This window comes from Rattus rattus, chromosome 2 (genome assembly GCF_011064425.1).
Source record: "Rattus rattus isolate New Zealand chromosome 2, Rrattus_CSIRO_v1, whole genome shotgun sequence".
Classification (NCBI taxonomy): domain Eukaryota; kingdom Metazoa; phylum Chordata; class Mammalia; order Rodentia; family Muridae; genus Rattus; species Rattus rattus.
Genome location: NC_046155.1, coordinates 12,881,546 through 12,894,844, shown reverse-complemented (window position 1 = coordinate 12,894,844; position 13,299 = coordinate 12,881,546). Strand labels below are relative to the sequence as shown.

General features: G+C 39.3%; 1 protein-coding gene and 1 non-coding gene across 2 annotated transcripts; one reads left to right on the top strand and one right to left on the bottom strand.

The window, feature by feature from the left end:
* Positions 1-5,539: 5,539 nt before the first annotated feature.
* Positions 5,540-6,499, bottom strand: LOC116893688 (olfactory receptor 1444). Its single transcript, XM_032895405.1, has one exon. It carries the CDS (start codon positions 6,497-6,499, stop codon positions 5,540-5,542), a length of 960 nt encoding a protein of 319 aa, XP_032751296.1.
* A 2,324-nt stretch (positions 6,500-8,823) lies between these two features.
* LOC116895093 lies at positions 8,824-8,926 on the top strand. The gene has a single exon (XR_004387257.1). It is a non-coding gene; the product is annotated as a small nucleolar RNA U13 (small nucleolar RNA).
* Positions 8,927-13,299: the final 4,373 nt, after the last annotated feature.

Below are 13,299 nucleotides of genomic sequence, written 5' to 3'. Positions count from 1 at the left end.
CTATACCCAAACAATGCTCTAACACATAACAAGGACACATGCTCTACTATGTTCATAGCAGCTTTATTTATAATAGCCAGAAGTTGGAAAGAACCCAAATGTCCTTTAACAGAGAAATGGATGCAGAAAATGTAGTACAGGTATACAAAGCATTACTACTCAGCTATCAAAAACAATGACTTCATGACATTTATTGGCAAATAGATGGAACTAGAAAATATCATCCTGAGTGTGGTAACCCAATCACAATGGTATGCACTCACTGATAAGTGGATATTAGCCCAAATCTTGAATTACCCAAGATACACAGACCACATGAATCTCAAGAAGGATGACCAAAGTGCAGATGCTTCAGTCCATCTTAGATGGGGGAACAAAAATATTCATAGGAGGATATATGGAGACCAGGTTTGGAGCAGAGACTGAAGGAATAGCCACTCCAAGTCTGCCCCACCTAGGAATCCAGCCCATATATATACAGCCACCAAACCCAGACAATATCACTGATGCCAAGAAATGCTTGCTAACAGGAACCTGTTATAGCTGTCTCCTGAGAGGCTTTGCCAGAGCATGACAAATACAGAGGTGAATGCTCACAGCTAACCATTGAACTGAGAACAGAGTCCCCATTGTAGGAGTTAGAGAAAGGATTGAAGGAGCTGAAGCAGTTTGCTACTGCATAAGAACAACAATACCAACCATCCAGAGCTCCTAGGAAGTAAAGCAACATCCAGAATACACAAGAACTGACCCATGGCTCCAGCTGCAAATATAGCAGAGGATGGCCTTGTTGGGCACCAATGGGAGGAGAAGCCCTTGGTCCTGCCAAGGTTGAACTCCCAGTGAAGGGATTGTCTGGGCAGGGAGGCTGGAAAGTGTGGGTGGGTGGGTGGGGAAATGCCCTCATAGAAAAAGAAGTGGAGAGGGGGAGGGGGTTCATTGATGGAAAACTGGGAAAGGGGTTAACATTTGAAATGTAAATAAAAATATCCAATAAAAATAAAAGAAAGTGGAAATGGAGGAGAGAGGGAAGATGAAAATTCAAGACTGGACTGTATTAAATGTTGAACAACTTCTTCCCTGAGTCATCTACAAATCCATCATTCTTCAGTTCCATAGACCACTGAGGAGTCATGGATCCTGGACATTAAAGGCTGTCCATCTCTCTTAAAAGTTACTGTAGGACAGAAATGGTAGAGGACACACAAGGTGTGTGTGGGTTCTCCAGGCCTCTGCTGCAGGAGCTCCTGATGTTTCCATACAGTAGTAGCCATGTAACAAGAAAATTTGTTGCCTTGAATTTTAACTTCCTATTCAAAAACAACTTCTTTCTTTCTTTATCCACAAGACCTGTGAAGTGTCCTCAGATCGTGGCTTCCCCGTGCACAATGTAAAAACTAAATTTTGAGCTCAACATAAATGATTGAGATTTCTTTGGTTTATATTTCAAGTAAGAACGATGTATTTCTGTGCCCCATACATATACAGCCACCCAATTAGATAGGATAGATGAAGCAAAGAAGTGCAGGCTGACAGGAATCGGATGTAGATCTCTCCTGAGAGACACAGCCAGAATACAGCAAATACAGAGGCAACTGCCAGCAGCAAACCACTTAATTGAGTACGGGACCCCCGTTGAAGGAATCAGAGAAAGGACTGGAAGAGCTTGAAGGGGCTCGAGACCCCATATGAACAACAATGCCAAGCAACCAGAGCTTCCAGGGACTAAGCCACTACCCAACTACCCAAAGACTATACATGGACTGACCCTGGGCTCCAACCTCATAGGTAGCAATGAATAGCCTAGTAGGGGTACCAGTAGAAGGGGAAGCCCTTGGTCCTGCCAAGGCTGGACCCCCAGTGAACAGGATTGTTTGGGGGATGGCGATAATGGGGGGAGGATGGGGAGGGGAACACCCATATAGAAGGGGTCGAGGAGGTATTAGGGGGATGTTGGCCCAGGAACCGGGAAGGGGAATAACAATCGAAATGTAAATAAGAAATATTCAAGTTAATAAAGATAAAAAAAGAGAGACTTTATATAATAAAAAAAAGAACAATGCATTTCAGTTGGAGGTTTTCTTCTTGAGATTGTTTTTCTTTTTTTTTATTTGTTATCACTGTATTTAATTGGTCTGTAGATTATTAATTTTATTACACCTATGTCATAATGGCATCAGATTTACTTTCAACTACTATTATTTTGCTCTTTGCTTTTCTCTGTCTTCGTTTTCTTTTTATATTTTTACTTCCTGAGAGCATCATACAGGAGTGCCGCACCTCCGTCACTGCCCCCATTGGCTCTCCTTCATTTAACTCCTCCCACATCCTTTTCTGCCAATTCATGATGCCCTCTTCAATTATTATTATTACATATATGTCTTGTCCATTGGTAGTGTCATTATGTTGGTCTTGCTCATATTGTTAAGTGTTCATGGGTACACTGTCATGTCTAGGGTACATTGTCTAACAGCCCAAATTCTGGTCCTCTGGTTCTTGTTAAAGCAAATTCTCACACAATGGAGTACTACTCAACTATCAAAACCAATGACTTCATGAAATTCATATGCAAATGCATGGAACTAGAAAATATCATACTGTAGAGAGCGGCGTGGCGAAATAAAGATGGCGCCGACATCCAGCCTTGTCTGGATGTCGACAACTTACTGCGCATGTGCAGACTTGTCCCCTTGCTAGGGCGGCCATACGATAATGAGATGTAGGGCGCCCTCCAGTGGTGAACAACGGTACTGCACATGTGCGGTTTTTGCACCAGGTGTCAGTTGACCGTTAATATGCTAATGGGGTGATTCATTCTCCGCCAATCCCTGGAGGACAAGTAGTGGGGTGATCCATGCCCCACCAATCCCTGAGAGATAATTAGCATACTGTTGTGTATATAAGTCGAGCGACATTGCTGCTCACATTGCTGCTCGGGGTCCCTGTTCAAGAGAGCTGTAACACTAAGAGAGCTGTAACACTAAGAAGAGCTGTAACACAGTAAAGGCTTGTTCGCAGAAGAATCCTGTTGTCGCGAGTCGTTCTTGCAGGCGGGACATTGGGCGCGCGACATCATCCTGATTGAGGTAACCCAATCACAGAAAAACACACATGGTAGGCACTCATTGATAAGTGGATATTAGCCTAAATGCTCAAATTACCCATGTTGCACAGAACACATGAAACTCAAAAAGGATGACCAAAATGTGAATGCTTCACTCCTTCTTTAAAAGGGGAACAAGAATACCCATAGGAGGGGATAGGGAGACAAGTTTAGAACAGAGATTGAAGGAACGACCATTCAAAGCCTGCCCCACATGTGGCCTATACATATACAGTCACCAAACTAGGTAAGATGGATGAAGCTAGGAAACACGGGCTGACAGGAACAGGATGTAGATCTCTCCTAGACACAGACAGAATATAGCAAATACATAGACGAATGCCAGCAGCAAACCACTGAACTGAGAACGGGACTTCCATTGAAGGAATCAGAGAAAGAACTGAAAGAGCTAAAAGGACTTGAGACCTGATATGAACAACAATGCCAACCAACCAGAGCTTCCAGGGACTAAGCCACTACCCAAAGACTGGCCCTGGGCTCCAAATTCATAGGTAGCAATGAATAGCCTAGTAGGTGCACCAGTGGAAGGGGAAGCCCTTGGTCCTGCCAAGGCTGGACCCCCAGTGAACAGGATTGTTGGGGGGAGGGCTGTAGTGGGGGGTAGATGGGGAGAGGAACACCCATATAGAAAGAGAGGTGGAGTAGTTAAGGAGATGTTGGCTTGGAAATTGGGAAAGGAAGTAACATTTGAAATATAAATAAGAAATACCCAATTTAATAAAGATGAAAAAAAAAGCAAATTCTCTTTAGATTTTGAAATCCTGGACTTTACGGTGAATTACATTAATTGCATCTATAAACACCATCAAGCACTTGGCACATAAGAATCAAATATTAATTACTACTTCCTTCTCATACAGATACATTTTCTTATATCATTTAGCTCATGGAACAAGGTATGAAGGTTAGGTTTGCACTATGCATCTTTGAGTCATTCTTATCTTAAAATATAAAATTCCAGGCAGATTTGTTTCATTCTTATAGCATCTAATTGAAAAATACAAGAATGCTACACGAATCCAGAAATGAGGAGGGTTAGTGATAAAATAAAAATAAAAGAATAGGTATAGAAAGCTATTATTTGGATTTATATTAGATTGGCCAAAATTTATAGTTCTGAGAAATGCAATAATTCAATTCAGAACATAAACATCTCTTTTTCTGGTCCTTGGAATAATTTTCTGTTTTCTCCAAATGTTCTGCATATGTTGGTCAGTATATTAGGCAGAATGACAGTATGGAGAGCAGACTCTCCAAAGAAAGGTGTGTATATTCAGGTTAGAATTTAAGCAATTCAATTCATCTATTGAAACTGTTCCATTATTCCATGTGTCTTATTATGTACTACTGAAGTTATCTCAGCACTTCAGTAAAAGCATATGCATGCAGCAAATACAGAGGTATGCAGCTAGGAAGCAGAAATAGGAAAGTGAGAGGAGACAGAGACCAGGTATTAAGATTTGATCCTAAATCATCTGACTCTTAGTCCAAACTCTACCACTCTCTTCAAATTATGAAGGATACTTGGTTGGTATTCGAAAGTTAAATAGTAATCAAACAATGTTGAATAAGTAGACAGAAATGCTAATTGCCCAGGTTTGATCACTGTAAAGATTTAGTTTCTTGGCATATAATCCACAAATGTGTACAATTAAAAGAATAATTAATTACAAAAGGAACTTTAGCTTTCTAAATCATGGGTCAAAAAATACAAACCATAATACTGTATATTTTACCAGACTGATGAATTAAAATAACAAAACTGGGGAGATGTCTCAGTAGGTAAAGTATTTTCCATACAAGCATGAAGACAAGAGTTTAGATTTCCAGTACCACATAAAAGATAGGCAAGGCAGTATATGCCTGTAACTCTGGAACTAAGGAAACAGAGATGGGCAGATTCTAAGCTTGCTAGCCTATTTGGTGGGTTCTATGTTCAATGAGAGACATTGCTTCAAAAAGAATTGGAGAAAAATATTCAAAGTTGACCTCTGACCTAGACATCCATATACACAGGCATATGCATCCCACACATATATGTGCACATATATGCTAAAAAATACAGAGAAAATACAAATAAATAAAATTGAAGGTGTGATTCTTATACTAAATTTAATAATAAACTTTTCTTGCAGATAATAACAAGGCAGTGTAATTTGGAGACATTTACCTGTGTACTTTCATCTGCTTTAAACTACATCATTAATACACTTCTATATAAAAGCTATAAACGTCAGAAATTATTTCTGTTGAACAGGTCATCATCTTCCAGAAGGAAACATTTCCAAGTGTTGCTTTTTATCCCCTTTCCTATGAACTGAAATAACCACTATTCTTGGGAAAGGTGAAACTGAAATTCTTCAGACATCAAAAGTTGCAGCTGCTCAGGAGGCAATCTACCCCTTACTTTGCTGTCTACTTCCCATTCACACTAAAAGACTGAGGGTAAAATTTGTTGAGTATTTTCAAGAGAGCACTTTTCACTTCTCTGTTCCTTAGGCTATAGATCAAGGGATTCAACATGGGAATCACTACAGTGTAGAACACAGATGCTATTTTGTCTGTGTCCATGGACTGACCAGAACTGGGCTGCAAGTACATGAAGATGATTGTGCCATAGAAGATGGACACAGCAGTGAGGTGGGAAGCACAAGTGGAGAAGGCCTTCTTTCGTCCTTCAGAAGACTTCATGTTTTGAATAGCAATGTATATGAAAAGGTAAGAGATGATAATTACCAAGAGAGTGAAAAAGACATTAAATCCCACAACAAAAAAGACAACCAACTTACTGATGTGTGTATTGGAGCACGCAAGAGCCAAGAGTGGGGGTATGTCACAAAAGAAATGGTTGATCTTATTAGAACCACAGAAAGAGAGTTTAAAGGTATCTGCTGCATGGACTGAGGCATTGAGGAAGCCACAGGTGTAAGAGCCAATGGTCAGGATGGTACACACCCCCGTGGTCATGGTGGTGCTATAATGAAGAGGTCTACACACTGCTGCATGGCGGTCATAAGCCATGGAGGCCAGAAGATAGCACTCAACAGTGGCAAACCCCACAAAGAAGAAAAATTGAGCTGCACACCCATTATAGGAGATGACCTTGTTCCCTGACTGGAGTGCAGCCACCATCTTGGGAGCTACAGCTGATGAATACCCCAAATCTACAAAGGACAGGTTACAGAGAAAGAAGTACATGGGAGTGTGGAGGTGGGAGTCTGAGAAGATGATGACCATCATCCCTCCATTTCCAATCAGAGTGGCAAGGTAGATGAATAAAAATATCAGGAGTAGAGGAACCTGAAGATTGGGGTCATCTGTCAACCCCAGCAGGATGAATTCTGTCACTTCTGTGATGTTCTCCATTGAAGTCATCTTGAATTTCACATAATGATTAAGGAGAATGAAGCTATAAAACAGAAAGTTATAAAGGTATAAAAATAAGACACTAACATACACACACAAACACACACACACACATATATATATATATAGTACACCATATAAGGCACATGTTCTACCCTCTAATTTTATTACAGTGCTTAATACTTTGAGATGAATACAATATACCTATTTGACATATCAGAAAGATAATAACTTGGCAATATTAAGTGAAACTGTTTAATAAAAGTCAAAGTAAATTTATCTCTTTGTAGTTTCTGAGTTCAAACTGGATGTGCATGCACATTATTATGTGGTTGTATCTGGCAAAATCATTTTTGAGTCCTTATTCAACTTTCTTTTTTTATAATTATTTTGTTGGTTTTTTGTTTTGTTTTTGGTTTTTTGGGTTTTTTTACTTTATTTTACTTGGATATTTTATGTATTTACATTTCAAATATTATCCCCTTCCCCCCTCTCCCATTCTTCCTCCCCCTGCTTCTGTGAGGATGCTCTGACTCCCACCTTCAGCTCCTTCAGTCTTTCTCTAACTCCTCCATTGGGGTCCCCGTATTCAGTCTAATGTTTGCAGTTAGCTGCAAACATTCTCAACTGTATTAGTAGGGCTCTGGCAAAACCTCTCAGGAAACACCCATATCTGATTCCTGTTAGCCAGCACTTTTTGGCATCAGCAATAGTGACTGGGTTTGGTGACTGCATATGGGATGGATCCCCAGGTGGGGCAGTCTCTGGATGACTTTTTCTTCAGTCTCTGCTCCCCTTTGTCCCTGTATTTCCTCCCGTGAGTTGTTCAATATTGTTCTCCCTTCTAAGACAGAATGAAGCATCTACATTTGGGTCTTCCTTCTTGAGCTTCATATGATCTGTGAATTTTTTCTTATGTATTCCATAAGATATTTGGATATTTGGGCCAATATCCACTTATCAATGAGTACATACCATATATGTTCTTTTGTGACTGAGTTACCTCACTCAGGACTTACTCAACTTTCAACAATCAGAAAATGAATACTTTGAGTTAAAATGTGCAAATCCATTCTTTCTTCTCTACCACATTCTGTCTTAATAATATGCCCTAATAGAAACTTCATAAAAAACTTTTGTATGCATAAATCGCAATGACCATAGAAATCAATAAAGTACACTACCCACAATATCTTGCTCCAAAATATCTACCTGAATTTAATACATTTATTCTTAAAAATCAAAACTTTGGGTCTGATTCTACTAAAAGAGAAATGTAAACACCTACCCAGCTATGATCCCTTTGATCTACAATGGTGTCCTGTCTGCAAAATATGCTTGGACAATGGCGACACAGAGCTTGTGGGGTAGTCAACCAATGTTTGATTTGAATTAAGGCCTACTCTCTGATATGGAAGCCCATTCCTGACACTGCTTGGGAGACCAAGAACCAGAGGCTAGGTAGCAGAGAAATCTAAGATAAAACCAAATACTGCTGATCTTCTTTAAAGAATGTAGTGATAAAGTAATCACTAGTGGTATTCTGCTATACTCTTATACCAGTTCCTTATTCATCCATCAACAGAAAATATGACTCCAGTAAATGGGAGCAAATACAGAGATAAATATCCAGGTATTACACAGATAGAGAAAGGTAGAAGTGGGAAGACAGACAGAAGAATAGACCTTGGAACACTTGGCTCGAAATTGAACGTCTCCATCAAATTCCTTCTCTCAGAGCTCAGGAGGAAGAGATGCAAAAATAGTGTAAGAGCCAGAGAGGATGGAGAACACCAGGAGCACAAGGCTTCTAAATCAATGAGCAAAGCTCATATGAACTCACAGAGACTGGAGCCATAAGCCCAGGACCTGCACAAGTTTGCACCATGTCCTCTGAGAATGTATTATGGCTTCCAGGTTAGTGTTTTTACTGGACATTTCAGTGTGTGAAAGAATGGATCTCTGATTTTTGTGCCTTCTCTAAGGCTCTTTTCCTTCTGTTGGTTTGCTATGTCCAACTTCATAGTGGTGGTCTTTTTTTCTTGTTATATTTTATCATTGTTATTTTGTCGTCTCTTAGAAGCCGTTCCTATTCCAATTAGAGAAAAGAAATGCTTCTGGATAGGAGGAAAGGTGGAGGGAACTGGGAGAAACAGTGGTTGGGGAAGCTCTAATCAGGGTATATTATATGAGAAAATAACCTATTTTTCAATAAAACAGGGAAAACGATCCTCTGTAAATTATAACATGCAGAGAACTTTTCCATCTTTAGGTTATGTCTTGTGGCAATATATTTTATACTCTCTTTTTTCTCACTAAATTTTGATTTCTGGGTCCCTTTTTGATTCATATGTGTGATGGCTGGGAATTCACACCATCCATGACACGTGTCTCCCATAAACCTTGTTATAGCATCAGTACACTATCCATCTGATAAAATGGTATTTCTTCATAAGTACTAAAAAACTACCACTATAAAACAAAAATGATAATGATAACTGATAACTACAAAGTCACATAAAGGTAGTATTAGAAATGGAATTAAAACCTTGGTCAATTTCACTCTAAATCCAGGTATTTTAAACATAGTTTCTAATATTATTATAAATGTATTCTTGAAGCATAGAACAAGTAAAGAGAGACTGTAGTAGTTATGTCATGAATGTTTTAAATATATAAATGATTATTTCATGATTCTATTAATATAAGTATACATACTTACAAATATATATAAACTTATAATTGTGTGTAGAAGTCATTGTATTGGTACTATTAGAGTTAGGTCCCTTTTGTACCCTCGAATCACTTATGCCGTGATTATCATACATTTAGTTCTATAGCCAACCAGCGTTTTGACTGGATTTAGGACCTTGAAAATAGTAATGGTATTAATTCCTTCTTGGCTCACTCAGCCCACCATGGTCCCTTGCACATAAAAGTAAATATGTGGTGAACTGAATAGAACATCAATGCCAAGGTAATAAAATAAATTTCATGCTATTAAAATTAACAACAGGCTGCTGATCACTTGCCTACCTGAGTCCATATTTCCTGTCAAAATGTTAGCTGATAAATACTCAGAAGAAAAAAATGTGTCTAGAGATGATCAGGACTGGAGAAAAGCTTATGTCCTACTTTGCACCATGTTCTCCTTCCAGTAAGTTATCCTCTTCAGGAAGCATTTGCATCATAGACTTGCCTGCCCCTGCAAACACCATAGGTTGAAGTAGGCTCAGAAGAAGAAAGAGAAGATATGCAGAAAGAGAGAAGGATAAGAGAGAACTGGGAATTAGAAGAACACTTCCTTTCTGCTTTGTATCAGTTTGCCTTTAACCACTACTAACAATTTGCTTAGAAGCCCTTTCTATATAAAACAAAACTAAGACATAACAGCCAGTCTGACCATGCAAGCAGGGTGCCTGGTTTCCCAAAAACTGGTCCAGCCTTTGCAAACAGTATTGCACTACTACTCCCAATTATATCTTCTCCTGCCTCTTTATACTCTTGAAGAAATTTTCTAGAGTTTTACGTTTACAACCTTCTTTGCTTGTGCCTAGGCTTATAAGCAGTAATATTTTAATCAACCCTCCAAAAGACAATACATTCAATTAAAGTTAACTGGCATTTTTGCTTTATTCTTTCTTCTGACATTTATGTGCTAATGTAGGCGACATTGTACTCTGTCTCTTTAGCAGACAGTATCCTAAACTAACATATCAAAAACTTGAAGTACGTGTTTCTTCTTGAGGTCACATAACTACTTAATTGCTCATGTATAAACTTAGGACCAGAGCATCTCAGCATCAACATTATTAATAAAATGAGCTGGACATTTAATTGGTGCAGATCATATGGCTGTAGGACATTTAGCAGTTCCTCTGACCTCTACTCACTAAATTCTTGAACACATACCCTCCAATTTTTACCAAATGGTTCTATGGAAAAGCATCCCTTTATCTCCTGATATATAGTGCCCCTAATGGAGGGTATAATTCTAAAGATTGTTCAAAAGAACTTATAAAAAAATGTGTGCAATTACATGGTTGGATAAATATAACATGGAACACAGATGATATAGAACACACAGATGTGAAAAAACTGAGTCCTGATGACATGCCTCATGTTCAAGTGACAGGGACAAAGTCAAATGCTTCTGTCAAATGTTGCTGCTTATTGATGAAGTGATTATCGGAAGGAAGGTAGCTTTTCAACTCCTGTCATTGTTTGATGAAGGAGACATATAAACCATCACACATCATAAGTCAACCTATTTTTCCTAACACAAGGTAAGATAAAAACTGAAAAATTTTCAAGAACTAAATGTAGCTGACTGAGTGGGAGGGAGAGCACTCTCATACAGGCAAAGGGTGGGGGAATGGCAGATGTGGGCTGGGGACTGGGGGGGGGCAAAGTAACCGGGAAGTGGGACATCATTTAAAATGTAAACGAATGGATGATTAATAAAAAAAAATTAATTACTTAAAAAAGAATTCTGAATTATTTTCCAAAACACCTCCACAAATCCTTCTGTAGTTAATTATATATATTCTATTCAGGTATATTTCAGATTTCATCAAAGGAGTATGAAGACTCCCTCAGTTATCATACCCCAATTGAAATGTTGGTAGGATGACTAAGTGTCATGAAGGAAGAAACAAAGACCATTTGTTGGTCATTTGATGGATGTTTTTGCTTATTATTTAAGTTACTGGCATGCACAGAGGGGACTTAAATGCTTATTAAACAAATACAAGAATTTCAGTACCATATCTAAGTTGAGACTGTAGCCCTTTTTGAGACAAGGGCATGTTGTATTGTTCAGGTTGACAAAAAATAACCCTACTATCTCAAGCTTATGAATAACTGGCATGAAAAACATGCTCCCCCATGCTTAGTGGGAATAATAATGTCCATGGTTATTTGCTACAGAACTGTAGGCAAGTCAGTTTCCAACTATCAAGAGAAAATGAACTGGAGTGAAATAAGGGGAAATTCAGCTACTGTGTGCTCAATAGTTTAATACAAACTAATTAATGATGACTTTATAAAGCTGTGCATTAGACATCTGAATTTGTTTCTTAGTGTTTTATGAGCACCATTTGGTGGCAAAATCCCATCTAGTAATATCACTGGCTCTCCTGTCTCTGCAAAAGTGTCAGAAAGTAACTATAAAAAACTTCTGTATATTCTTCTGAAGTGGAGCAGATGAGTCTGGCAATTAGAATCTGGGTATTTTGTATCTATATTCTGTCTTCCTTTCTCCAAGACCACACCTTTATTTCTACCCACAGTGTAAAGAATGTTGCTTTAATTTATTTAAAAAAAAACTAAAAGTCATGGAAAACATACCTATGTTCTTGGACTTCTAAGATCTTAATTCAGAACTGGATTCAAACACTTTGCTTTCTGAAGCCTGAAAAAGAAAATAACTGCTTGCCCTCTGAGAGCCTTTAACTTCAAAGAGTAGTAGAATTCCTGAAGCTGTGTGAAGACAGTTCAGAGACCCCTACAGTTTGGATGAGAACCACACCAAACTTGCTGAAAGGCTGAGATCTCCAAGAGATTGATGTCTATGTAGATTCAAGATCCTCTGAAGGGAATATCCCCAAGGAATCAACTCCAATCCAGAGCTCAGTGACATGTAAACATACAATCAAACAACACTTTCCTGAGGGAACTAAGACATTACTATAATAGGAACATTCTGGAAAGACCCCTCAAGGGACAAAGAGAGCCAATTTGTTCTGGTAGTAGGCTAAAATCATTAATAGGAAAATTCTATCTGGTATCTTGAAAGAAATCTTTGAGTATACACTTTTCCCTCACCTTACAAATTTCATATGTTGGAAGATGGCTCTTTACTAAAGTCTCAATGGGAAAGAATGTTTAAATAATCAAAACAGACTGTCAAAAAAATCTCTATTTCTCTTAAATTCCATTAATATTGCAAAAGTCCGTGTACAAAGAGTCCTGGGAACAAATACTTTCCAGAAACTCTTTTCTAATAAACTTAATTAAAAATAAGCTCAAGGTAAGAGGAAACTACTCTCTGCCCACATTCCTGACCCATGAGGAAATCGCCTCATGCCATCTGTGCCCCCTGGACACAGGGACCTAGGAACAGACAGGGGCAAGACCTGCACCTAGAGCTGAAAACCAGTCACCAGGAGTGCTTACACACCTGAGGGCAGAGGTAAGAACAACTTTTCTGCTCCAAGTGACCTGCCTGGTGGACTCAGGACACACAAAGGCAGAAGTCCTCTGGGACAGGGCACTTCCAGTTTCTGGTTGTTTCTGGAACTGATCTGAACTGATCTAACAGCCCCCAGCACCCAAATCCGGTGGGGGAGAGAGCTGAACACCCAGAAGTGTGGACAATCCTGAGAACTCAGAGGAAACTACTCTCTGCCCACATTCCCCAACCAAAAGGAAATCACCTAGTGCCATCTGTGCACCCTGGGTGCAAGGACCTAGGAAGAGTTAGAAGCAGAACTGCTCAGGATTCTGCCTGTGTCAAGAGCTGAAAGTCAGTTGCCAGGCGAGCCTACACACCTCAAAGCAGGGCTCTCTGTTCCCAGATCTGGCTGACAAAAAAAAAAAACAGTTCTACAGGAGTGCCGACACACAAGCCTACAGGAGGGTCAAGCCACTGTCAGAGACAGCAAGACAAGCTAACACCAGAGACAACCTGATGGGGAGGCAAGAGGAGGAACCTAACCAACAGAAACCAAGACTACTTGGCATCATCACAGCCCAGCTCTCCCACCATGGCAAATACTGGCTATCCAAACAGACCAGAAAAAAATAGA

What these genes read in the sequence shown, in the direction of transcription:
- LOC116893688 (XM_032895405.1), bottom strand. Translation starts at nt 6,499, where the DNA reads ATGACTTCAATGGAGAACATCACAGAAGTGACAGAATTCATCCTGCTG.